This window comes from Engystomops pustulosus, chromosome 7 (assembly GCF_040894005.1).
Source record: "Engystomops pustulosus chromosome 7, aEngPut4.maternal, whole genome shotgun sequence".
NCBI classification, from domain to species: Eukaryota; Metazoa; Chordata; class Amphibia; order Anura; family Leptodactylidae; genus Engystomops; species Engystomops pustulosus.
In genome coordinates, this window is record NC_092417.1 from 154,753,443 (window position 1) to 154,778,753 (window position 25,311).

Genomic DNA, 25,311 nt, shown 5'->3' on the forward strand with positions numbered 1-25,311 from the left:
GGAGCATGTGCTGTGGCTATCCATCTACTGGGGGAGGAGCATGTGCTATGGTTACCCATCTACTGGGGGAGGAGCATGTGCTATGGTTACCCATCTACTGGGGGAAGGGGGCATTTGCTGGGTCTACCCATCTACTGGGGAGGGAGCATGTGCTGCGGCTACCCATCTACTGGGGGAGGAGCATGTGCTGTGGCTATCCATCTACTGGGGGAGGAGCATGTGCTATGGTTACCCATCTACTGGGGGAGGAGCATGTGCTATGGTTACCCATCTACTGGGGGGGGGGGGGGAGCATGTGCTGCGGCTACCCATCTACTGGGGGAGGAGCATGTGCTATGGTTACCCATCTACTGGGGGGGGGGGGGAGCATGTGCTGCGGCTACCCATCTACTGGGGGGGGGGGGGCATGTGCTGCTACTACCCATCTACCGGGGGGGAGGGGGGGGGCATTTTCTGCGGCTACCCATCTGCTGGGGAGGAGCACGTGCTATGGCTACCCATCTACTGGGGGAGGAGCATGTGCTACGGCTACCCATCTACTGGGGGGGAAGCATGTGCTGCGGCTACCCATCTACTGGGGGAAGGGGGCATTTGCTGGGTCTACCCATCTACTGGGGTAAGCATGTGCTGCGGCTTCTTATCTACTGGGGGAAGAATGTGCTGCGGCTACCCATCTACTGGGGGAAGAATGTGCTGCGGCTACCCATCTACTGGGGGAAGAATGTGCTGCGGCTACCCATCTACTGGGGGAAGAATGTGCTATGGCTACCCATCTGCTGGGGGAGGAGCATGTGCTATGGTTACCCATCTACTGGGGGGGGAGCATGTGCTGTGGCTACCCATCTACTGGGGGAGGAGCATGTGCTATGGTTACCCACCTACTGGGGGGGAGCATGTGCTGCAGCTACCCATCTACTGGGGGGTGAGAAGAGAGTGGCAGTGACAAGGAGCTGCCTGCAGAGAGCACAGGTAGGTGAGTAGCAATTTTTCTTTCTGTTGCTGCAGCTACCCATCTACTGGGGGAAGGGGGCATTTGCTGGGTCTACCCATCTACTGGGGGAAGCATGTGCTGCGGCTACTTATCTACTGGGGGAAGAATGTGCTGCGGCTACCCATCTACTGGGGGAAGAATGTGCTGCGGCTACCCATGTACTGGAGGGGGGGGAGCATGTGCTGCGGCTACCCATCTACTGGAGGGGGGGGAGCATGTGCTGCGGCTACCCATGTACTGGAGGGGGGGAGCATGTGCTGTGGCTGCTCATCTACTGAGGGACATGTGCTGGGTCTACCCATCTACTGGGGGGGGGGCATGTGCATATTGTATGGCTTTCATGGAAGTACATTTTAAAATATGTGGCATTCATGGCTCTAACAAAAAGCTTCCTGACCCCTGCAATAGAGAGACACCAGGCCTACTAATGTCATACATAGTAAAGGCCATGTACAGTCACTTACGCTGCGTATAAAGTTCACAGACTCGTTGATGTGTCGTCTGTTGATCTCTGTCAGTTCTCTGCAGAAAAATAGGATGTGATCAATGGAAACAGAATTTTAGAAAGGAACAGCAATGTACTGTAGAAGGGAAGGGAGAATTAAAGATGTCCCATTGAGGAGGATGGAGGCCGATAGTCTGTTACTGACCCTTCTTTCTTGTGTCTGTCTTGTGACTTCACCTTGGTGATGCTGTTGTGTCGCTTTCTGTCCAGGATCTTTTGCAGTTCCTTCTTCTCTCTAAGGAAATTTACAAATAGATATGTTTGACCTGCTTTCCAGTTAAAGGGGCTATGTACTTTAGATTCACATTTAATTTAACCCATCTGACACATTAAAACGTTTCTTATATTGGATGTTATTAAACAAAGTGTATGTGTGTGAAAATAACTTCCCATAAATGTAGTCATGTTGTCACTAAGAAATGAAATGGCTGTCCTTGGATACGACCATCCCTGCACAGTACCGGGTATGAACTATTGAGGCGCCCTACCTCATTACCACAGGACGGCTGTGGGACATGCAGTAACTCCTGGATATTTCATATGTAAAAATTAGTTTCTCTATAAAGTCCCTCCAGTAGTGGTGGTCGTATTCAAGGACACCGATCCTTCTTTTATAAGCGACCATATGACTACATTTATGGGAAATTATCTTCACACAGGTAAAAAATTTTTTTATAACAGACAATTAAAGAAATGTATATATGTGGCGGATGAATTCAATTAAACTTAAATGAGAATATACCTTTAAAAAGGAGCTAAAAGGAGGTTTCCAGCAATGTGAACAACTCAGATTATTGGTTATTGTTGCACGCTCAGACTCCTTGGTCACCTAATTACTCCCGGATTTAGGCATGTGTCTGGCGGGAAGTTCCGATGGGTCACTGGACCTGCCCCAGCCCTTGTTAGAAGTGAAATCCCCTTGATAATGGAAATGATGTCCTTTGGTCTCAGGAGCCCACGTGACTGAAGTGGGTGCCATGACTTCTGCACGGGTGCAATCCCGAAAACCAGAAGCAGCCGGGATTTTGGTATGTTTTATACTTGAAGCCAACATCTTCAAGCCACTTTACATACGAGAAGCTGATGGCCACAAGTCCTCGGCAGAATGTCTCCTCTTATCTCCAAAGAACAATCTTCCAACAGTTTTCCATCTGAGACACAGGTGACTTAACCCACTGAAATTGTCAGATTATCACATTTTTTCCATCCTTAAATGGGAATTTGATAGGAATGGGGGCAGAGCTGCAGTACTCTGGCATGGCGACTGCACAACCAATGGAGCTTTCTGTACAATGGGGCTTATTTACTAAGGGTTCCGGATCACACTTTCGGACAGCTATTCAACAGGGGTCTGTTTTGTTGCATTGGGATTGTGTCGCAAGCGATTGGATTGTGTCGCAGCTTTGCTGGCTTTCATGTGACAGAAATTGGGGGGGGGGGGGGGGGGGCATCGGACGATCCGACTGATTCAGACTGAGCGTGGGATTTAACTTTCAAATTATGTTACTAGCCCAAGCACTTACATGCACCAGGAAGAAGAAGGTGAACTCCGGTGGACCTGAGCGGGGAAGGGACACATGCAGGATATCGGGCGCACGATCCTCGGTACTCCAGCGGACGGGATAGTAAATGTGCCCCAATGTATAGATACAGCTATACATTAGATTGATTGGGTTACTGATAATGGGTTTTCACCTAGAGCCATCATGACCAACTCTAAATATGGGCAGATGTCCACACTTTACTTCATGTTTTTTGTAATGTTTGTTTTACGGTGTAAGTATGGGGGGCAGGATATTAGGTAACACTCACTTCTCACTGGTTTCTTTTAGCTTCTTGAGCTGGGATGTGTGATAGGCTTGAGCGACGTCTTGTAATTTCTGCACGGCCTGTAGGTATAGAGGGGAGACAAACCCGTTAGGCACGGAGTCTGTAAAGGCCGTGGCCCATGAGTCGGTCTAACAAACGCGCTCCGTGAATTTGCTGGATTTACTGCATAGAACCTACAACTATCTTGAACTATGTCACCGTGTCTGTTCAGTTCTTCTAGGTTTGGCGCGGTAAATCTTGCACGTCCACGGAGAGAGTTTATCGCACCGTACTCTCACATGGTGCAGCGGGCTTTAGGGAGAGGGGCATTTCTTTTTCGGAGGGGGTGTTGCACCTGTTGAAGGTGGAGGTGTTTAATTTTCCGTTCTTGCTCATGCTGCAATTCTCGGAGCTCTACAAGACGTCTCTGCTGCTCTCCCTGCAGATCCATCAGCTTCTTCTGCTGCTCCTCCTGTTCCGGTAATGAACTACAGTGAAAAGGTAAAATGTCAAAATATTTAGTTTTACAAATCCATCTCCCCCTCAGCTCATACTTCAGAGGGACTTACTCTTGTCCTGCTTTGAAACTCTTTGGAAACTTCTTCCTGCGGAGACTTTGGAGCTGGATGAATCTGCTGCTCTGTTCCTTGGAGAGGGAGGAGACCTTGCGCAGGTGCTTGCGGTGCATGTGGCGCAGCTCTTGGTACTGTCGGCAGAGAAGCTTCACAAAGCTTTTCTGTAACTTCAGCTCCTCCAAGGAAGGAGCTTGAACGTCTGAGTTTTATACAAAAGGAAAAACACCTCACATGAAGCCATATTACAAGGGATTGACCTACCAGAGATTGACCTCTATTGCAAAAGATGTCCCTGTAGTAACAGCTTCCGGCCACTACAGGGACATGGAGACAGCTTCCTCTCCTTTAAGCCTATTGTACATAACAGCAGAAATAACGTATTACTGCACATCTTCCATTACCTGTTAGTATACTTGCTATGAGGTCATCTCGTTGTTGAGCTGAGAAAAAAAAAAAGAAAGGTAAAATTTTGATAAATAATTGTTAAAAGGAATCGGTCACCAAAATTTACCACAACAAACTAATAACCCTCTCAGGTAGAGTATGAAATCTCTTTCTAGAATTTTTATGCAAAATCTTGCCTTATATAAATCGGTACCAAAGTCATTTACAAATAATCAGAGAAGAGTCATATTTGCCTGAGATGAGTTAAAGATTACGGGTGGAGTGTCACATCAGACGCCCCTATCTTTGACTTTATGGTAGCTAAAACCACATTTATGGTGTCATATTAAAGATAAAGATCTCATCTTTAAAGCAAACCTGTCACCAGATTTTCACAAATGCAGCTAGCGACAGGTTTCCATAGATCCCTATCAACTATATATGCCACCCTTAATTTAGCTAAAATCGTTTCCCTCACATTCCCTTAAAATCAACTTTATTATTATCCTACCTGGCATCAGAGTGGGAATGTCATCCCTTTGTCTATGTTGGCCCTGACCACTACATGTTGTCTCATCCACCACTAGGTTTGTGAAATGGTGATCTCCAGTTTCCCACACAGTGCTCACTGCGAAATTCACCATGCTTGTGAGAAGGGCACAATTCTGGTAAAGAGCGGGAGAGAACTTTGGGGCTCATTTACCAAGTGCTCTGCGGCCGCACTTTTGTCGGGTTTCCTGATGATTTCCGAAGAATTCCGCCGGGATTTTGGCGCACGCTGTCGGATTTTGGCGCAATCGCGCAATCGGGGGGCGTGGCCGGTGGACAACCCGACGGATTCGGTTACTGTGGAATTTAAAAAACGAAATGTGTCGCAAGATCAAGCACTTACAGGCACCGAGAAGAAGCAGGTGAACTCTGGTGGACCTCGGCGCAGCAGCGACACCTGCTGGATATCGGGTGCACGACCGTAGTAAATCCCTGCAGAACCCGAATCGACGTCGGACAACACGACGCGGGATCGCGAATGATCCGGGTAAGTAAATGAGCCACGTTGTGTCTGCTCATGCCATTTAAAGAGACACTGAGCTGTCAGTCAAAAGAAGGAGGTGTGGTTCAAGAAAACTCGACTCTTCTCTCACGGCTACTTATTTGCATATCATAAAACCGGCTGTAATTAAGGTACCGTATATACTCGTGTATAAGCCGAGATTTTCAGCACAAAAAATTTGCTGAAAAACCTCCCCTCAGCTTATACACGAGTCAATAAAAAACTTCCATACTCACCCTCCGGAGGCCCGATGGTCCGCATGGCTACCGATGTTCGGCGGCTCCTCTTCTGTCTTCCCCGCGGCTGGTCTTTGGTCTTCTCTCTTCTATGTGTTCTATCAGCCAGCAGATACGCGTCCACGCGATCTGCCGGCTGGCGCACAATATCACGTGACGGTGTCGCAGCCGATGACGTCATCAGCGGCGACACCGTCACGTGATATTGTGCACCAGCCGGCAGATCGCGTGGACGCGTTTCTGCCGGCTGATACAACACAGAGAAGACCGGAGACCAGCCGCGGGGAACGGAGCATCAGGGAGCCGCCTGTAGGTGAGTATGGAAGGTTTTTTTTTTTGTAATGTGCCTGGCAGTATATTAAGGGCTGGCAGGCTGCATACTTTAAGGGGGCTGGCAGGCTGCATACTTTAAGGGGGCTGGCAGGCTGCATACTTTAAGGGGGCTGGCAGGCTGCATACTTTAAGGGGGCTGGCAGGCTGCATACTTTAAGGGGGCTGGCAGGCTGTATAATTCAAGGGGGCTGGCAGGCTGTATACTTCAGGGGGGCTGGCAGGCTGTATACTTCAGGGGGGCTGGCAGGCTGTATACTTCAGGGGGGCTGGCAGGCTGTATACTTCAGGGGGGCTGGCAGGCTGTATACTTCAGGGGGGCTGGCAGGCTGTATACTATTGGGGGCTAGATGGCTATATACTGGGAGGCTGAGACCAATGCATTTTCCACCCTCGGCTTATACTCGAGTCAATAGGTTTTCCCAGGTTTGGGTGGTAAAATTAGGGGCCTCGGCTTATACTCGAGTATATACGGTATATCTTATTAGATGGGAGGAATTTTAACCCTTTATCTGCAGGTATTACTGATGGGAACGTTAAAAGTCTGTTGACTGGTCTCCTTTAACCCCTTAACGCTGAAACCACTTTTCACCTTCCTGACACGGCCCATTTTTTCAAATCTGCCCTGTGTCACTATAAGTGGTTATAACTTCGGAACGCTTTAACATATCCAAGTGATTTTAAAATTGTTTTCTCGTGACACATCGTACTTCAGGTTATTTGAAAAATTTTGGTGGTATGTTTTGCATTTATTTATGAGAAAATCAGATATTTGGTGAAAATTTTGAAAAATTTTTTATTTTTGAACTTCAAAATGTTCTACTTTTTCCATACATAGTCATAACCGCAAAAAAACGTAATAACTAACATTCACTAAATGTCTAATTTATGTGGACATGGTTTTTTATGCATACTTTTATTTTTGTAGGATGTTATGGGCCTTTGAACGTTAGGTGCGATTTTTCACATTTTCATAAAAAACGCAAAATCCTGCTATTGAGGGACCTGCTCAGGTTTCAAATCACTTTGAGAGACCTAAATAAAAGTAAAACCCCATAAATTACCCCATTATAGAAACTACGCCCCTCAACGTACGTGAAACAACTTTTATGAAGTTTGTTAACCCTTTAATTGTTTTACAGGGGTTATAACAAAATCGGATGCAATTTTGAAAGTAAAATTTTTTTGGCTAAATTAATATGTTTTTCAAAAAATGTACAAATTCTCAGTGGATAAAATACCAAAACGCTCCACAAAATTTGATACCCAATCTCTTCCGTGTATAATAATACCCCATATGTGGTGGTAACCTGCTGTATGGGCACACGAAGGGAGCTGCGCCATACAGAGCAGATTATGCATTGTCAATTTTTATTGGCTATACAATCTTTATTTTTTGGCAATTTGGACATATAAGGGCTTATTTTCTGCGACATGAGATGCACTTTACAAATACCTTATATACTGGAGTATAAGCCTAGTTTTTCAGCACAAAAAATGTGCTGAAAAAACCCAAACTCGGCTTATACTCGAATCAAAAAAATAAATATATCTAAACTCACCTTTCCGGCGACCCCTGTATATCTTCTGTGCGATCTGTCCGGCAGCGGCAGCAGGCTATATACACTGGGGCAGGGTCTGGCAGGCTATATACACTGGGGCAGGGTCTGGCAGGCTATATACACTGGGGCAGGGTCTGGCAGGCTATATACACTGGGGCAGGGTCTGGCAGGCTATATACACTGGGGCAGGGTCTGGCAGGCTATATACACTGGGGCAGGGTCTGGCAGGCTATATACACTGGGGCAGGGTCTGGCAGGCTATATACACTGGGGCAGGGTCTGGCAGGCTATATACACTGGGGCAGGGTCTGGCAGGCTATATACACTGGGGCAGGGTCTGGCAGGCTATATACACTGGGGCAGGGTCTGGCAGGCTATATACACTGGGGCAGGGGCTGGCTGGCTATATACACTGGGGCAGGGGCTGGCAGGCTATATACACTGGGGCAGGGGCTGGCAGGCTATATACACTGGGGCAGGGGCTGGCAGGCTATATACACTGGGGCAGGGGCTGGCAGGCTATATACACTGGGGCAGGGGCTGGCTGGCTATATACACTGGGGCAGGGGCTGGCAGGCTATATACACTGGGGCAGGGGCTGGCAGGCTATATACACTGGGGCAGGGGCTGGCAGGCTATATACACTGGGGCAGGGGCTGGCAGGCTATATACACTGGGGCAGGGGCTGGCAGGCTATATACACTGGGGCAGGGTCTGGCAGGCTATATACACTACGGCAGGGTCTGGCAGGCTATATACACTGGGGCAGGGTCTGGCAGGCTATATACACTGGGGCAGGGTCTGGCAGGCTATATACACTGGGGCAGGGTCTGGCAGGCTATATACACTGGGGCAGGGTCTGGCAGGCTATATACACTGGGGCAGGGGCTGGCTGGCTATATACACTGGGGCAGGGGCTGGCTGGCTATATACACTGGGGCAGGGGCTGGCAGGCTATATACACTGGGGCAGGGGCTGGCAGGCTATATACACTGGGGCAGGGGCTGGCAGGCTATATACACTGGGGCAGGGGCTGGCTGGCTATATACACTGGGGCAGGGGCTGGCTGGGGCTATATACACTGGGGCAGGGGCTGGCTGGCTATATACACTGGGGCAGGGGCTGGCTATATACACTGGGGCAGGGGCTGGCTGGCTATATACTGGGAAGGCTGTGACCAATGCATTTCCCACCCTCGGCTTATACTCGAGTCAATAGGTTTTCCCAGTATTTTGTGGTAAAATTAGGGGCCTCGGCTTATACTCGGGTCGGCTTATACTCGGGTATATACGGTACTTCATTTTAGTGGGTCATTAGCTAATTGATGAGATTTTATTAACTCTTGAATGTATGGGTGAAAAGAAAATTGTCAATTTTGGTTTACTTTCTTTTCGTATTTTTTGGGGGTCGTACACCGTACACTAAAAATATTATATTATCTTCATTCTATAGGTCACTACGATTACGGTGATACCTCATTTATATAGTTTTTCATTTATTTTTACAATTTTACTGGATAAAAACTAATATAGAGGAAATCTCATTTGTTTTTGCATCGCCATCTTTTCGGAGACGTAACTTTAATATTTTTTGGTTGACAGAGCTAGTTTAGGGCTTATTTTTTACGTGTTGAGTTGTTCTTTTCAGTGGTACCATTTTTGCGCACATAACTGTTTTGATCACTTTTTAGAACATTTTTGTGTAGAGATTTTATGAAAAATGTAAATTTTTGGCGTGTTTTTCGGGTTTTGTTTTTACGGCGTTCACAGAGCGGATCCAATAATGTTTCTGAGTTATTGTACGGATTGTTACGGACGCGGCGATACCAAATATGTGGGGTTTTTTGGCGATTTTGTGTTTTTTTCACTTTATTGCATGTGTATAGGGAATATTTGTGTTTAGGGGATTCTAACTTTATTTAATTAATTATTTTTATTAAAAAATGATTTTATGTAGTGTTTTTAACATTTTTATTAACTGTTACAGGTTAGCTTGAACAAGTGATCCGATTCTTCTGAAATGCCCCTTGCACGCCGCGGTCAGCGCGACCGCGGTGTGTCAGGGGTTAACACCCGCGATCGGAGAAATCTCCGATCGCGGGTGTTAGAGGCAGGTGTCGGCTATAATATATAGCTGACACCTGCAGCTTCTGGCGCCGGCTCCGTTCAGGAGCCGATGCCAGAAGCATGACGTAATAGTACTGCATTTTGCGGGAACGCACCTCCCGCGATGCAGTACTATTACGTCAAATGTCGGGAAGGGGTTAACTGCCTGAATCTCCAATTGTGTAGTTCACATAACCACAAGTCTGATTTGATCTGAAAATTGAGATCCTTCTCTTTAATACGACACCAGATGCACATTTCTAAATACTATAGACTCCTCTCAGGCAAATTGAGACTTTCCTCTGTTCATTTTCATAACTTTGGAGGTCATTTAATTCTAGATAAAAGGGTGAGATTTCACATAAACAAGGGAATTACAGAAAGGACATTTCATACCCAAACTTAGGAGGCTAATAGTTCGATGGGGTAAAATCTGTTGAAACAGCCCCTTTGAAGGGTGCTCTGTTGCACATGCGCCTTATGCATGCTCAGTGCGGTTTGGGTGTACTACCCCTACTTCACTGGACTACTATAAAGGTGTGAGGGTATGTAAAAGGTGTTCGATCAATAGCTAGGGCCCATTCAAAAAGACAGAAGGATTTTAGATACTAAACCACCGGTCCAGAAGGATTGTGTCCCAAATCACCCCCATTGGTTTGGAATATTGGAGAGAATATTTATATGTGTTGTCCCTTAAGGTCTTGTCTGCTGCCACCACCCACTAAATTAGTTGCTTTACATCAAGAGGTAGAAAGATGAGTAGAAGTCAAGTTGTCCCCACCCATATTCATTTACATTGAGTAGCAGACACATCCATCTAGTGCCACTAGAACAAATAAAGATTTAACATGGCTGATTCATCCTCCCTGGTGGGGTATTGCTGCCCTAAAGGATATCAGATTGCTAAGATATCCCGGTAAAAACAAACCTATCACATGTAATCTCTATAGGATGTGTCACTCCTCTATAACACAACATAATACACCCTGGAGCATAATCTCTTATATCTCCTGTATATCACATACCCGGGGGTGGCACGGGGGTGATGGATGGCTTCTTATCATACGGAGTCTTGTTAGAAGAATCGTACGTCGCGTCCGGCTTTTTTCTATCCGGTGTTTTTTCAGTGTTGTTGAGCTGAATATAATAAGAATAGGGAAATATTAGACCTTGTGTTATGCATTTTTTTTAATGCAGACCCGACATTCGCATTTGGCCACACAACCCGGACATACTGCCGGCAGAACAGCCAATCCGGCAAATTGGCGGCCCCAGTTAGTTACATCAATTTGCTGGATTGGCTGTTGGGCCACAAACCCGGCAGTATGTAGCGCCGCCGAACCCCGAACGTGAACGTTGGGTCCACTCATACTAACCATTTAGCATCAGATTTTGAATGAAAATATGGTCATGTATGTGAAATAGAGGGTGATAGTGGAAACAAGAAGCGCTCATAGGGTAATATTGTAAGGTAGTGTATCGCTTATATAATTGAGTAGTTTGCTCACCTGGTTGGGTTGTGCTTGGTAGGGCACAACTCCAGTGATAGTGTGCAATAAACAAGGTCAGTGGCTGCCGGTGCTTCGATATGGTCTCCAGTCACAGGGGACTAGGCTGTTTGGAGTCTAAAGGTCAGGTTGGGGAAGATAGAAGCGAATGGCGCACAAACGGACCGGATGTGGGATTTCTCCAAAACGGGTTTATTAGAAGATATAAAAAGGGTCACAAAACATCACAACGCGTTTCGGGGAATAGAGATCCCCTTTTTCAAGTGAAATAAACTTCTGTCTCCGGATGCTAATGAAGCGTGTGTCCGAAGTGTGAATGTATGTGAAATGAACTATGTAATCCCCAAGATCTGAAGTGGCTTATCCAGGGTTCACAATACGGATGACCTATCCTTACAATAACCTATTAATTTCACAGTCTCTTCCATTGTTTACACTGCTTCCTACACATTTGTGGCTGCACAGGGTATTGCAGCATTGTCTCGTGATAAGAACAGAACTGTAATAGCCTTGCCAGCCACAACTAAGTGTATTGAGTGCATGGTGCAGCCCATACTGGCCCCTATTTAATATGAATGGCCTATATTTCGGGTAGGCCATTAATATTGAGAATATGATGATACCCATATGTGAATCTTGAGTGCTCCATACCTCGCTTTCTCCAATGAGGGCCACGAGCCTCTTTGCCCTCTCATCCAGACTGACATGTTGGATGGGGTTAATCAGGGCCCTGATGTACTCTAGGGAGGATGAAGTTAGTGGTCAGTATTACATGGCATAACAAAATAACCATCAGCAAACAAAGAGTTAAAACGAAAGCCAATTACAAATGTGTGAGAGGAAGAGAAAAAGGATGATGAGGGTTTACAGGATGGTAAGATGGGGAAGATAAGAGACATATTACAAGCAGCGCAGCTATGGCTGACCTTGGTGGTCATCGGGGATGTAATCATTGGCTTCAGTATATACAAGAAGAGCCGGGAGACACAGGGGCTGATTGATCTCATTCCTCAGACAGATGTAGTGATAACCTGGGAGGAGAAGACGGACTGATCACACAGTTATCTATAGCAATTGTAAAACGACAGCTAAGGCAATCGCCTCCTACCTCCACCACGATCAACTAAAACCTGTGGCAAGGCCATCATAAGAAATCTATATTCAGCTATAGCTATAGAGCAGATAAAGTTACACAAACAAAATTCCCAAGCCACAAAGCAAAATTATATCTGCTGCAAAATCCTTTGTAAGGCTGCATTCAGACAAACATATGGGGGGATGCATGTACGCCGGCAAGCTTGCACCGTACCTCTCTGTACATGGGGAAAAGATAGAATATGTCCTATTTTTCCCTGTGTGCACGGCCCAGATGCTGCGCATTTCTATGGAGAGGGGCCACCTGTCTTCTCCAGCGCACCGGGCGAATGCCCACCCAGCCGTGACTGCGCGGACAGACGTTTGTCAAAATGCAGCCTTAAAGTAAACTTAAATATCCATATTTTGTGCCACATGAAAACTTTAGCCCATTAGAAAGTCATACAAACCCTTAGCTGCCCATCTAATGTGTATGGACACCTCTCAACAATAATTTTGGTATAATAATAGATAAACCATTGTCAGAAGACTCTAAGGGTACATGCACATATCCGTAAGTAGTGCTGTGAGCTAGCCGCAAAGACAACAGCTAGATGCCGGCAGCCATAGATGTGCATTATGCTTGGACAATGTGCGGTGAGCGCGGCTCATGTGGACGTGTGCATGTAGCCTAACAGCGGCTCTATCCAATTATTACCCTACTCAGGTGTATGAGAGTTTTGGGAGAGATAGCGCTCAGATGAGCAGATGCACACCCCGTTTATCTACCCCTCCATTCTCTTAAAAAGGTGGAGTAATCTGTGCACAATACGTTCAGTCCACGACTGATGAATAGATTCACAATTTCCTTTTCTTTCTGCCTCACCTGGCCGTATAGCAGACACGGGGATAATTCTGTGACCGACAAACTTTCCTCCTTCCTCAAAGACAGCAATACGTAGAGAGGCGAGGGTCGGAAGCACCACCTGCAGGATTTACAAGTTGAGGACATCAGAAAGTAACGGCATGGAAAAGAGGTGCAATCTTTGATCAGAGAAGAGGGAAGATGAAAGAAGGACCGATCATCGTGCAGGGGATGGGACTCCAAGCATCACATGATGCAGGGAGTCTCATCGCCCTGTGTGCTGCCAGCCTTAATGGGTATTCAGAAGTAATCTGACCAATGGAAACCCCATGGATCATTAGAACAGGGGTCCCATGTGCCAGTGTATGAATGGAGGGACTCCCTTCCCTTCTATGGGACTGTAGAACAGCAATATATTTTCAGTAGTCCAATAGAAAATCAAGCAAAGGAGGAGCAGCAGTATGCCTCCCCACTGCACTTTGCATATGTGGAAATGGGACCCCTGTTCTCATGACTGCAGCCCCAATGGAATCCCAACTTCTTTAAATATAAATCATACCTTATGGAATATAAAGGGTTCCTCATCCCACACGGGGTTAAAGGAGTTCCCCTGCGAAGTCTTAGTTCTAAATTTCCTTTTCGTGTCAACAGGCAAACCAAACATGTCCACCTCCACGTATATTCCAACGCGTTTATCCGACAGGAACTGCCCAGAAATGATCTGCCGAGAAAAAAAAATTGGAAAAAAAATTTAAAAACAGTGGTAACAGGAGGTGCTCCACCCACTATAGGTCCCTTACCTTAATTTTCACAGTATTAGCTACAATCCCATCTACAATGTTTTCGGTGAAAGGGTCAAATGGCTTGTCCGTCCTGCGCATGAATTCGGGTTTTAGGAGGTATCCGCTGCGTCTGTTATACTCAAATATCCCCATATTCAGCTGCATGGGAAGGTCTGTAATAGAGAGAGGCAGAACATTTACACATTTGACCTCACACAATGATACAAGAGACGGCAGGAAGGTGGATGTGATGGGGGCAGGAAGCACCTCAAGCTCCGGAAAGATAAGCAGAATTTAAAAAAAAAAAAACACTCGGAAAATGGAATAACATTCCATGGACCGAACAAGGTGACAAAGGTCTAACATTACAGAGGGTCCTGTGCCCCACATTTATTATGCGGTGTCCTACAGAAGTGTGTTGCATGCTCTATGTTAAAGGTGCAAAAAAAGGCTGGTGCGTTCTGTCGGAACAGTGCAACAGGCGCCAGATTCATGAAGAATGGGTCCCAGTGGTGTACAGAAGTCCGTTGTCCCCCAATCTAATACAGCAGTCGGTCACACAGGTCTCTCGCTTCTCAATAGATCTCTATGGTGCTAACAGAGATTAGTGGAGCGCAGTACTATGACTGCCATGGAGTCACTTCCTACATATGGTGCTAGCATCAGCTTCTTGGGGAATGGAGGATGCGTCACTTCTGCCTGCTTTCAATCTGCGGTTTCAGGACCTTTGGAGGGCCTGAGGCTACCGCCCAAACCGCCTGTATTATAATCCACTACTGACGGCTACTTACATCAGTACCATAGACAGTGAATGCTGCATTATTTACCTGCTACATCATGCATTTGGGGAATAATGGCTACATTTTCAAGTTTAGTTTTTCCTCAAATTTTAGTTCTTATCTCAAACCGAGGTCTGATTCTAGAGGGTAACCGGGGTTTGACACCTGTACGTGCCACTCTATGACTGGGATCTGTTGCACAACTGGGAAATCGTGAAGAGTTACCATCCACGTTGCACGATGCAGACTCTAAAACTAAGGAGCAGAGGATCAGCAATGAGCTGTAACCAAAGCTACAGAAGCCAGAAGTACACAGCAATATGTCAGGCCCTGTTGTCCCTGTAATCTAACATTAGAACTGGCATCTAAACTGTAAACATGGCATCAAACTATGTGGGCAGGAGGAGAGGACCTAATGAATGGGGCACATTGTTACTTCTTATGATAACAGAACGTAAAGTGTTCCCTCTGTGTATACACTACAACAAAGGGAGAATCATTGCCCTGAATTTCTTCAAGTATCACCCATGATAGGAAGAGAAAACAAGTCACTATTTATGGTTAAAAACATAAAATCACCCGGTACTTTATACCAGTATCTAGAATAATAAACATGTTGCAAAAAACATTGATTAAAACGGATTTGTATGTACAGATACTATGTAACCACACGTCTCCATGGTTACAGACTACAAATAAACCTTGTGTAGTCAATGTGCTTTTTAATTTTTTTTTTTTAACTTTTTATTCACCAAAACCAGTCACTGTGAACAACCTATGAAATTTGTTCAGCATTTCTAGTCTAATTTTACGCTAACACTATAAGACAGTACAATAAATCTGTTCCTGGGCAATGTCCTGCCAACATTCTAGAAACTTTCCTTATTAAAGGGGTTGTAACAAGTTTGCTTGTTATCTCCTATCCACAGAATAGAGAAAAATAAGTTGATCAGTGAGGGTTCGACTACGTGGATCATGAGTACTGATCCCTGATCATGAGTACTGATCCCAGCAATACGAAAACAGGGTTTTTCGTTCCTATAATGGGTGGAGGAAAGATCGAGCGTACATACAGAATCCCCATTCAATAATATGGGAGTGTTGGAAATTGCAGAGCACAGCACACTATTTCTGGCACTCACATTCACCGTCTATGGCAGTGCCAGAGATATCAGAGCGCTGTGCTTGGCGATTTCCAAAACTTCCATACTATTGAATTGAGCAGTAAGACACATCTAGCAGTAAGACTGCTTCATCAATTAGTGACAACGGGACCTCCATTGTCTGGATCACTGGGACCCTGTTCTCATGCACGGTGGGGGGGGACCCAGATGTCGAACTCTCACCAATCCCTTATGAATAGGGCATAACAACCAAACTTGGTACAACCCGTTTAAATAAAATATCCAAACGCATTTATTAACTATAAAGAGGCAAGGTGTTAAATATATGATCACTGAAACACAACTGTCACAGAATTGGGGTCTTAAGACCCTCATTTCTCCTTACTGTATGATCATAGCTGAGTAAAGAACTCTGCTATCTTCATCAATGGGAGTCAATGGAGACACAATCAACACATTCATCATCTATCCTATATATAGGGTATACATAGCTAACAAAATGTATGACAACTTACCCAAAGTCTGAAAGTTTAACGCTACCATCTGACATCCGGCATTCCAGAAAACCTGGGGCATGTAATTTGAGGAATCTACCCTCGTTCCTTTAGGGTAAATACGACTTAGCTGCTTCTTGTTGTATCTGAGAGCAGTAGAAGTGAAGGAAACACAGGTAGAAAGAGAAAGGAAAGGTAAGTAGTAAAAGATCTTAAGGCAGATGTGGACTAGAGGGAAATATGTAATGGGATGGAGTAGCATGTAGAGGACCAGAGGATCAACTAGAAGATAAGGATGGGCTAAGAACAAAGAGCAGGTAAAGTAACCGCTAGGTCAGCTTCACATTACTATCCTTGCATTATGGTCAGGTCTAATGTGCATCATAGACTACAATATGATGGCCATCATGTTGGAAATTAAATATGGGGGCTCTATGGGAGGTATTAGGGGCTCCAAGAACCTAGTTCAACAGCAGAGAACCCTGTCGTATCAAACCCCCACACCCCTAATAGCCCACATTATATACATGAAGTGTAGATTTGGCATCCACCACTTTATAACCAATTAATGAACAAGTACATTTTTTGGAAAAGGAGCAAAGATTGATGTAGATTAGGAAGTTGGCGCACCCTGGGCTTTACCTTAGCTCTTGGGACACCGCTCAGTAACACCGTTCTCCTCTCATCCCCCGCCGATCCCTCACACAGCTATAAATCTCGTTGACTTGTCAAGACATACAAAAAGCCATGGCTTGTAATCACTACACATGCGCCAAAAAGTCTTCAAACCACAGATGCCTCAGGGGCGCGATGATGTCAGGGCTGTGGAAGGGATCGTCAGGATGAAAGACGGGATGCTGGTACACAGAGAGGAGAGAAGTTGTGTCCCAGGTGAAAGGTGAAAACCCCGGGTGATCCAGCTTCAAAATTTACATAGATCTTATAAGCTATTTTTCCTGGATCTATACCTACCAGTAAAGTTACATCCTTCTACACCACGATGGGCTGTGCATGGTTCTGTAAATGGTCAGAAATTAGCAGTAGTAGTACGGTGGTGGAGGCCATTAAAAAAATTTCTATTTTAAAAGAAAAATCAGGAATCTACTTTCTGAATAAGTTCCTGTGATAGATTCCACCTCACTGGATCATGCCCAAACAGTTTTTTATTGTATGAAGCTCTTTTGTTAATAAACTTTATTTTATTAATTTGCAAATGACCTGGAACGGGGCACTATTTGCATGTTGCCCCTCATGACGTCATGCTCCTCCCCCCTGTTCAGTTTAGGTAAATTTCAGTCATATTTAGGTAAAATTTACCACAGGTTTTGGTCCCCCGTTTTAATGATTTGGGGTTTATTTTTGTTTGTCCCCCATTTGCCAGTGTACTGTGAGATGAACCAAATTTTCATCTGCCTGGTGACAAATGTTTTATTGGCTAAAACAGCTGGGGCTATTTTTAGCCAATTTTGCCTGGTGACCGATCAGCTGTTCCATTGGTCAGGATCAGCTGATTGGCAGGAAATTTAATTCTAAGACATACTTAAACCATTTGAACTATAATAACCCAAAGTGGGCAAATATTTGGCAAGGGCCTTTATTTATTACCTTACCTAACAACAAATTTGTAAAAACCTTAAAAATATGACAAACTTTTATTAACACTTCAGAAATCAATAATAGATTCAGCCATAAGCGCGAGCCACTTTATTTATTTCACACAAGGCCATGACAGAAAATACATTTATAGAAAAACACAGGCGACACGGTCTAGATATCCAGGGTTTCCGAGGAAAAATAAGGTCAGCGAGTACCACACACACAACGGTATTTAAAGGAAACTCTGGACATGTGACACAAATAGAGGTAGCCAATTACGCACTGTCGCTGGCGGAAAGAGAGAACTCTTGTCAATTGGACCTATGGCCCTACCAATCAGCTGCTACCAACCGGGCAGAATTCTAGCCTGGGTGGCAACGGCCTTCAGGCGGGAAAAAACTTCCCGCCTAAACCAATTCTGAGGTAAAATATAGTTCTCTAATGATCCCACGGGGAACCCTCCTTATTGTCTGGGCTCCATACATGAGGGTCCGGTTTTCTCATGCTTTTTTATTTTGCCACCAGCTCCCATCACTTCCTTACCATCTCATAATTTTGTTAGAGGGGGTTTAGTCACCCATTTAAAGTAGTGGATAAAAGAGTACATTCTCAATTTTGATGTATTTTATGTTATGTTTTCCAAATGCTGTAGTAATTAATTTTCATTATTTTAATTATGTATTAAGTACTGTAATTTATTAGTACATTTTACTGACTTTTTGGGGCCATTAATATCCACGCTCGCAGAGGCTACTCGGGGCGTGGAGTTACCTCTGGGGTCAAAGGCTACTAGGCACCCCTGGTAGCCTCGGCAGATCCACCTACATGTTCATCCTTGCCCGCTGTAAACATGTTATACACGTGATGAACAACTACTGCACATGCACAGAGCTCCCCTGCTGACAGCGACACGCAAACAACTACTGCGCATGCAGGTAGGTGGATCTGCAAAGGATATTAGGGACGTGTAGTAGCCTTCACCCCCGGAGCTCACGAAGGCTACTTCTTGCCCTGAATAGCCTCTGCAATTTGCATATGAATCAAAGTTTAATTACCCAAAGGGCTTCATACAAGGAGAAGATAAAACCTGTTTGGGTATGAAGCAGTGAGGTGGAATCTCAGTAGATTCCGACAGTAGAATTCTTTCAATCCCAACTTTTCTGTGTATTCCACCATCTCTTTAGACTTCCCCTCTCATCTCTTCTCTATTCTGCATTAAAATATCGTCATCCATCTATGTTGCCCCACTTATACCCTCCTCCTCCATGTTTATTTTATCCCTTTCTTCTCTCTGCCCCCCTCCCCCATAATTCTTTATGCTCCCATCTCACCTTGTTGCCCCCAACTTATTTAAGTTGCCCATAAATTTCTGTAAACCAAAACAAGCAGCTTCTAAGAGCTGGAGGGATGAGCTCCTCTGAATGGGCCAATAAATCGGGTTAGTTATGGTAATTAATGGAATAGCCCAGCACTAAGGCACCTACAAGTCTCCATAGAAAAGGACTATAAACACTCCATGTCGTCACACTCCCTTTTTTTCCATCTGCTCCCTACTACTTTGTAACCTACTGAAAAAAAATGTTAGCAAATGGGGTCCAAACAGTAAGTAGAATCAGACTACATGATGTTTGTTTATAGTCTGTAACTATGGAAACACAAAGATCTGCTGAGAAGCTGCGGATCTAACGGTCTAATAAAGACTATATAAAATAGTGAAAGTTTTGGTTGTGAAAGCGTATAGAGCTTTTTAATAGCCTCTATACATTACAGAATATGCGGTACTTTCACATACCAGCCACCTTCTTATTTTGGTTATAAGGGGACATTTGCCTTTAAGAACGGACTACAAGGATACTCCACAAACTCCATGGGAGATTTAGTGAGCTGTTCCAGTGCTTTAGTCTCAACAAAGGAAGACATTTCATAATATTTATTCCGCTCTGTGATAGAATGAAGGGACCCGAGCGAGAACAAAGGAAGATGAGGAATGCGGTGGATGGAACGAGAAGGAGACGGTGTATAAGGTAATGATACACAAGGAAGATAAAAGTACAGCAAAAGAAACACACAAAAAATAACAATTAAAAATATGTAAAAAATGTAACAGATTTCCATTATTTGCTTAGATATTCTCCAATTCTTTCTACCACATTCTACCGGTCACCAGATTTTACCCCAGTAAACTATCAGCCCCCTCAGGTAGTGTATGAAATCTCTTTTCTGGAATTCCCTCTTTTATGTGAGATCTCATCCATTTACCTATGAAAAAAAAATCAACTCCAGGTTATGTGAAAAGCAGCAGAGAAGAGTCATATTTTGCCTGAGATGAGGCAAGTCTAGAGGCTGCAGGTGAAGTGTAAATTCAGACATCTCTATTTTCTTTTCTATAGGACCGAGGAACACAAACCGAACCAGTGATTAAGGCGAGAATTAGATTTTTATCTGCAGCTTGCATTTTTAAACTATGGGGCTTATTTACTAAGGGTCCGCGGATTGCATTTCCGTCAGACTGTTCATGCTTTTCGGGATTTGCGCCGTGTGACAGGGATTTAGAAGGGGATTGTGTCGCACGCGATCGGATTTTGGCGCAGCAGTGCTGGATTCAATGCGACAGAAATATCGGTCGTGGGGGGTATGGTCACAGGGCGTCGGACCATCGGACTGATTCGGACTGAGCGCAGGATTTAATATTAAAAGTGTATCACATCCAATGCACTTACATGCACCGGGAAGAAAGAGGAGAACTCCAGTAGACCTGAGCGGGGAAGAGACAGATGCAGGAAAGCGGGCGCACGATCTTAATGAATAGCGGCAAAGTGCACTTTCAGGAATCTCCAGCGGCCGTGTAAGTACATTTCCTCCTATGTCTCTAACAGCCTGCATCTCAGAATCCATAGCGCACAGAACTACAAGCCTAATGCAACATAAAAGATGGAATTCTTATCTTGAATATGACAAAAGCCGCATTTTTCAAGGTACAAAACAAACAAAGATAGAGGCTTCTGTATTGATTTTTCCCCTTCAGCCTTTAAACTTGACTCATCCTATGCAAAATATGACTCGACTCTGCTCATTTTCATATGACTTTGGAGGATCATTTTTAAAGGTAAATTGATAAGATTTCACATAAAAGAGGGAATTCTCAAAAGGACATTTTATACCTTACCTAAGAGCGCTGCTAGTTTAATGGGGGTAAATTCTGGTGACAGATTCCCTTTAACTAGACTAAAACGAGTCAATTTGTGATTTTTGAAGAATTGCGCCACCACAGGTTAAATAAAGCATTGACCAGTGGGCTGCTTGCGCAATGCATGAGAAATAATCTTTTTAGCTGCCTTCTATTTAGAATCATAGATAAAGGATCTAATAAGAAGAAGACTCTATTAACAAAGAATTCCCTTATAGGGTATTTCAAAAAGAGTCTCCTAAACCAGACCGCCCAAGTGACGCTCACAGTGACATAACAGTAATTCCCGCCAGCATTTCATAGCACACAGCAAAGCAAGATAAACAGAATTCCTCTAAAAACTGATTTTGCTTTTTTTTGATGATAGAAAATAAAAATGTTCTATGTAATGTATTATCATTATTGCCCTCTATTCTTTTTTGCGGTTTTTAATGCTTTTTGGGAAAAAAACCGGGTAAAATTTAGATGCAAATTAAACAAACATCACCCAAATCTACAAGATTAAAGATAAAGGGGGTCAGAACTACATATTAATGTTTGTTCCCAGCTGAGGGACCCAACCCCAGCTCCACCCACTTTTAATACCCCTGGGTTACTCACTGTTGGCCACGTCAAATGACTTGAACTTAACGGGTTCCACGTAGTTCACAAGATTGGACATTTCTTCTGTGGCGCTGACTTCACTGCTTGCAGTTCCCTGGATATAGAGGGCAATTATTAACCTGATAAAGCAGTGACAGGTCACACGGAGTGTTTTGGACATAACACTAACCTCATCAGACTTTTTGGGGTCAGTAGGTTCTTCATCTTCCTCCTCCTCACTATAAGCATCACGGTCTGTAGAGGAAGACAAGAAGGTGTATAGTAAGGGTAACGACTCCGCATTGTACATGACTATAGCGCACACACTATGTGGTCCTCACCTATAGATTTACGGGGTTCAGCGCACTTAGGGATCCGCTCCTCAATCTTCTCATCGCCATTGGACAGGGATAGAGAGACGTCAGCTGAGTCAGAGGCCAGTGTACCTGCACCCGGGGGGAGTATTCAGTTACACATAGAAGGGTCTCCATCACTTTGTGGTGAAGGTTTAGTCCATTCATCATATTTAAAAGGACCCATTCAGTAGAATTGGGACCACTAAACCACCAGCATTCCTTAACCCTTTTCTTACTGGACCATTTTCAAATTTTTGTGTTTAAGTTTTATGCAACTTTTTAATTTAATTTATTTTTTTTACAAATACATTGAGGGCGTATTATCTGCAATGTAAAGAGCACTTTCTAGTGGCTTTTGTTCATTGTACAGGTAAGCTGGGGAAAAAAATTCTAATTCTGGTACAATTGCCATAAAAAATACAAAACGGAACACAGAGGCGCCATATTTGTATACCCTTTTCTCCTGTGTATTCCGAATAATACCTCCCCTGTATTCATTGGATTGATATGATCACAGAGATACCAAGTTTCTATAGGTTTTATTATGTTTTGATTACACTTTTTTTTTTTTATCTTTTGGCCCAAAATTTTTGTTTTTGCCAAATGCGGATGCGAATAATTTTCATACTTCAGTCTACGGAACTGTGTAAGGTGTCATTTTTTGGCGGAATGTGATGGCGTTTTCATTGCTACTATTTTGGGGACCATACAACCTTTTGATCACTTTAACATAAATTTTAATGTTTTCTGAAATGGCAAAAAAAGGGAAAGGGGGGCGACAAAAGTGTTCTAGGGAAAGGAGGGGGGGGGGGGGGAGCGCAAGAGTTCTAGGGAAAGATGGCAATATGCATGTTCTAGGGATAGAGCTCTCCATACAGTAAAGAAGTGGTTAGTGGAGTTGTGGTTTAGGGTCCCTTTTCACCTTACCCATGTCTGCAGCTGAGGCCCGGGTCAGTGCGCCTCATTTCACTACACACATATATCCAGTGTTTGGAGTGTGCACGGTGAAGTAAAGTTTGCTGACCATGGCCTCCCTATCCTTGTGCCGGGGATACAAAGCAGACTACAGCGGAGACCCTTCTAGCATTACACTGCACTAATCCCACCTATGTCCAGTCTCATACCTGCAGCAGGTGACTCGCAGATGCTGGAGGAATCACTGTACGTATTGGACGGCTGTTCGCTGACTCTTCTTTTCACACTGCCCTCGGTGCTTTTACCTCCCACTCGGTGCCTTTTTTTGTTCTTGACTAGAATCTTACCCAGAAGTTCTTGGGGGCTTGGGAGCTGTACACCGGGCTGCAGCTAATACAAGGACAAAGAGCAGAAGAGATGAGGACTGAAGAAGGTGGAGTGGCACATGGTCAGATATTAGACTATCCAGGGACGGTCATTAAAGAATTAACCCATTAGGCACATTATCAGGTTCCTTTATCTCAGCTGTCAGTGGATACAGAACAGAAAGCTGCTTTTACATGTCACCAAAAAAATACTAGTCCTTTTAGGTAGAGTAAGAAATGTACTTTGAAAATTTTTTTTCCTTTTATGTGCAATTTCGGCCGTTTTCCTATAAAAATAAATAAATATCCAAACATGGCTGTTCTTATCCCAATTTCACATGAAATGAGTCAAGTTTAGTGGTTTCAGGAGTAGCATCACTTTAGCAGCCCCCCATCTTTGGTTCCATGGCATCTAGAACCATGGACGAAATATGGTTCTGTGTTCTACAGAACTGGACATGCAGTGCTGGACAGTAAAAAAAAAAAAAGGTGGGCATGGGATCATTATCTGCAGCTCACATTCCCAACTGTGTCTTTAGCTGTCTGTATCTCTGGTTCTGTAGCTCAAAAGTCATAAGTCTGGTGTGATCTGAAAGATGATATCTTTAATATGACATGTTTTTAGGTACTATTAGAAGATAGAGGCTTCTGAAGTGACCCTACCTCTGTAACCACTAAACTTGACATATCTCATGGTAAAATGAGGCGAGTCATATTTGCCCAACTTTGAAGGAGAATTTTTATAGGGAAATTGAGAAAAGACTTTTCATACACTACCTGAGGGGGGTTGGTAGTTTAGTTGGGTAAAACCTGGTTACAGGTTATTTTTAAATAAGAAAGAAAGGCAAAGGAAAAAGATTTCTTTAATAAAGTATATTACAAAGTTTACTACTATAATCTGCACTATTCACTACTTGTCATTTTGTTGAAAGTTTAGTTACGCTTTAACTTGTGAAATTCTTTTCACGTTTAGTTTTTTGGCTTTTTATACAGAGCCTCCTGTAGCCAGTCCTAAACAGACAGCTAAAGGAACGGAGAATAAGAATAATGAGGAGGAACTTGACTCCTTACTGGATATTTCTCCAGAGGTTCTATCAAGAGGGCGTCTCCAAAGATATTCCGACAATACTCCGCCATTTTCGCTTGTTGCTTTGCTCTATAATAAAATAAAATAATTTAAAAAAAGGACATAAAAGTTTGAACAGACAAAATTAGAATTGGCATTTGGGGATTTCTGCCACCCTAGTTAAAAGCAAGATATAATAGGGAGAGAGGCTGAGCTCTGCGATATTTGGGTTTGAGTACAAAAATTGTGCTGAAAAACTGAACTTATACTCGAATATATACTGTAAATTTTGACAGGACTCCCAGGAGAGTAAAAGTCCCAATACTTCACCCACACACATTGGGGCACATTTACTAAGGGTCTGAACGCCGCACTTTTGTCGGGTTTCCAGAATATTGCTCTTTTGCCCCGAATTGCCCTAGGTTTTTGGTGCACGCGATCGGATTTTGGCGTATCGGCGCCGGCTCGCGTGCGACCGAAATCGGGGGCCGTGGCCGTCGGACAACCCGACGGATTCGGACAAACTGCAGAATTTAAAAAAGGAAATGTGTCGCAAGATCAAGCACTCACATGCACCAGGAAGAAGAAGGTGAACTCCGGCGGACCTCGGTGCAGCAGTAACACATGCAGGAACTCGGACGCACGATCTTAGTGAATCGCGGGTACGTAAATCTGCCCCATTGTTATACATAATGCAAGGAGCTCCTGCATTCCCATGAGACCACCACAAAGTAATGTTTTTAGTGAAGTGCTTTTCCATGGAAAACCATGGACTCCTTACATATGATACTTTGATACTTGAACTCCCATCCGTGAAATACAGCTGTGACCGTGTTACACAAAAGCAGAGTTGGTATAGTGAGTAGTTGAGTAGTGGCAATCTTCTCCTCTACTTTGCCCCCAATCTTTTGGATGGGTGAAATGTATTTATCGTATGAGTCTTTATTGCAGATTTATCACAAGGTCTTCAAGATCATATTGAAGGTCTCCAACCAGCAATCAGTTTATTGTTGGGGTTGCAATCCCATTATAGGGCTAAACTGCAAAATATCAGCTCCAGCGTAACCGCA

At 44.2% G+C, this 25,311-nt stretch overlaps 1 protein-coding gene and 1 long non-coding RNA gene across 4 annotated transcripts in view; one reads left to right on the plus strand and one right to left on the minus strand.

Annotated features, from left to right (window-relative positions):
- The window catches only part of PLCB3 (phospholipase C beta 3), a 72,963-nt gene that overhangs the window by 3,069 nt on the left and 44,583 nt on the right, over window positions 1–25,311 (minus strand). For both annotated transcript variants that reach the window (XM_072118411.1, XM_072118410.1), the window contains exons 13-31: window positions 24,247–24,331; window positions 23,020–23,200; window positions 21,881–21,985; window positions 21,730–21,794; window positions 21,558–21,654; window positions 19,626–19,710; window positions 16,196–16,320; window positions 13,796–13,950; window positions 13,555–13,716; window positions 13,017–13,116; window positions 11,983–12,087; window positions 11,708–11,796; window positions 10,574–10,685; window positions 4,282–4,320; window positions 3,875–4,079; window positions 3,661–3,793; window positions 3,309–3,385; window positions 1,642–1,731; window positions 1,456–1,513 (exon numbers count right to left, since the gene is read on the minus strand). In XM_072118411.1, coding sequence (XP_071974512.1) covers window positions 1,456–1,513; window positions 1,642–1,731; window positions 3,309–3,385; window positions 3,661–3,793; window positions 3,875–4,079; window positions 4,282–4,320; window positions 10,574–10,685; window positions 11,708–11,796; window positions 11,983–12,087; window positions 13,017–13,116; window positions 13,555–13,716; window positions 13,796–13,950; window positions 16,196–16,320; window positions 19,626–19,710; window positions 21,558–21,654; window positions 21,730–21,794; window positions 21,881–21,985; window positions 23,020–23,200; window positions 24,247–24,331 — 2,068 coding nt within the window. The remainder of the gene's footprint in view (window positions 1–1,455; window positions 1,514–1,641; window positions 1,732–3,308; window positions 3,386–3,660; window positions 3,794–3,874; window positions 4,080–4,281; window positions 4,321–10,573; window positions 10,686–11,707; window positions 11,797–11,982; window positions 12,088–13,016; window positions 13,117–13,554; window positions 13,717–13,795; window positions 13,951–16,195; window positions 16,321–19,625; window positions 19,711–21,557; window positions 21,655–21,729; window positions 21,795–21,880; window positions 21,986–23,019; window positions 23,201–24,246; window positions 24,332–25,311) is intronic.
- LOC140071107 (uncharacterized) lies at window positions 927–24,372 on the plus strand. Of its 2 annotated transcripts, none has more exons than XR_011849042.1 (3): window positions 927–969; window positions 19,720–19,794; window positions 24,169–24,372. It is a non-coding gene; the product is annotated as an uncharacterized lncRNA (long non-coding RNA). The 2 variants fall into 2 exon arrangements; XR_011849043.1 differs by lacking the exon at window positions 24,169–24,372 and adding an exon at window positions 21,176–21,391.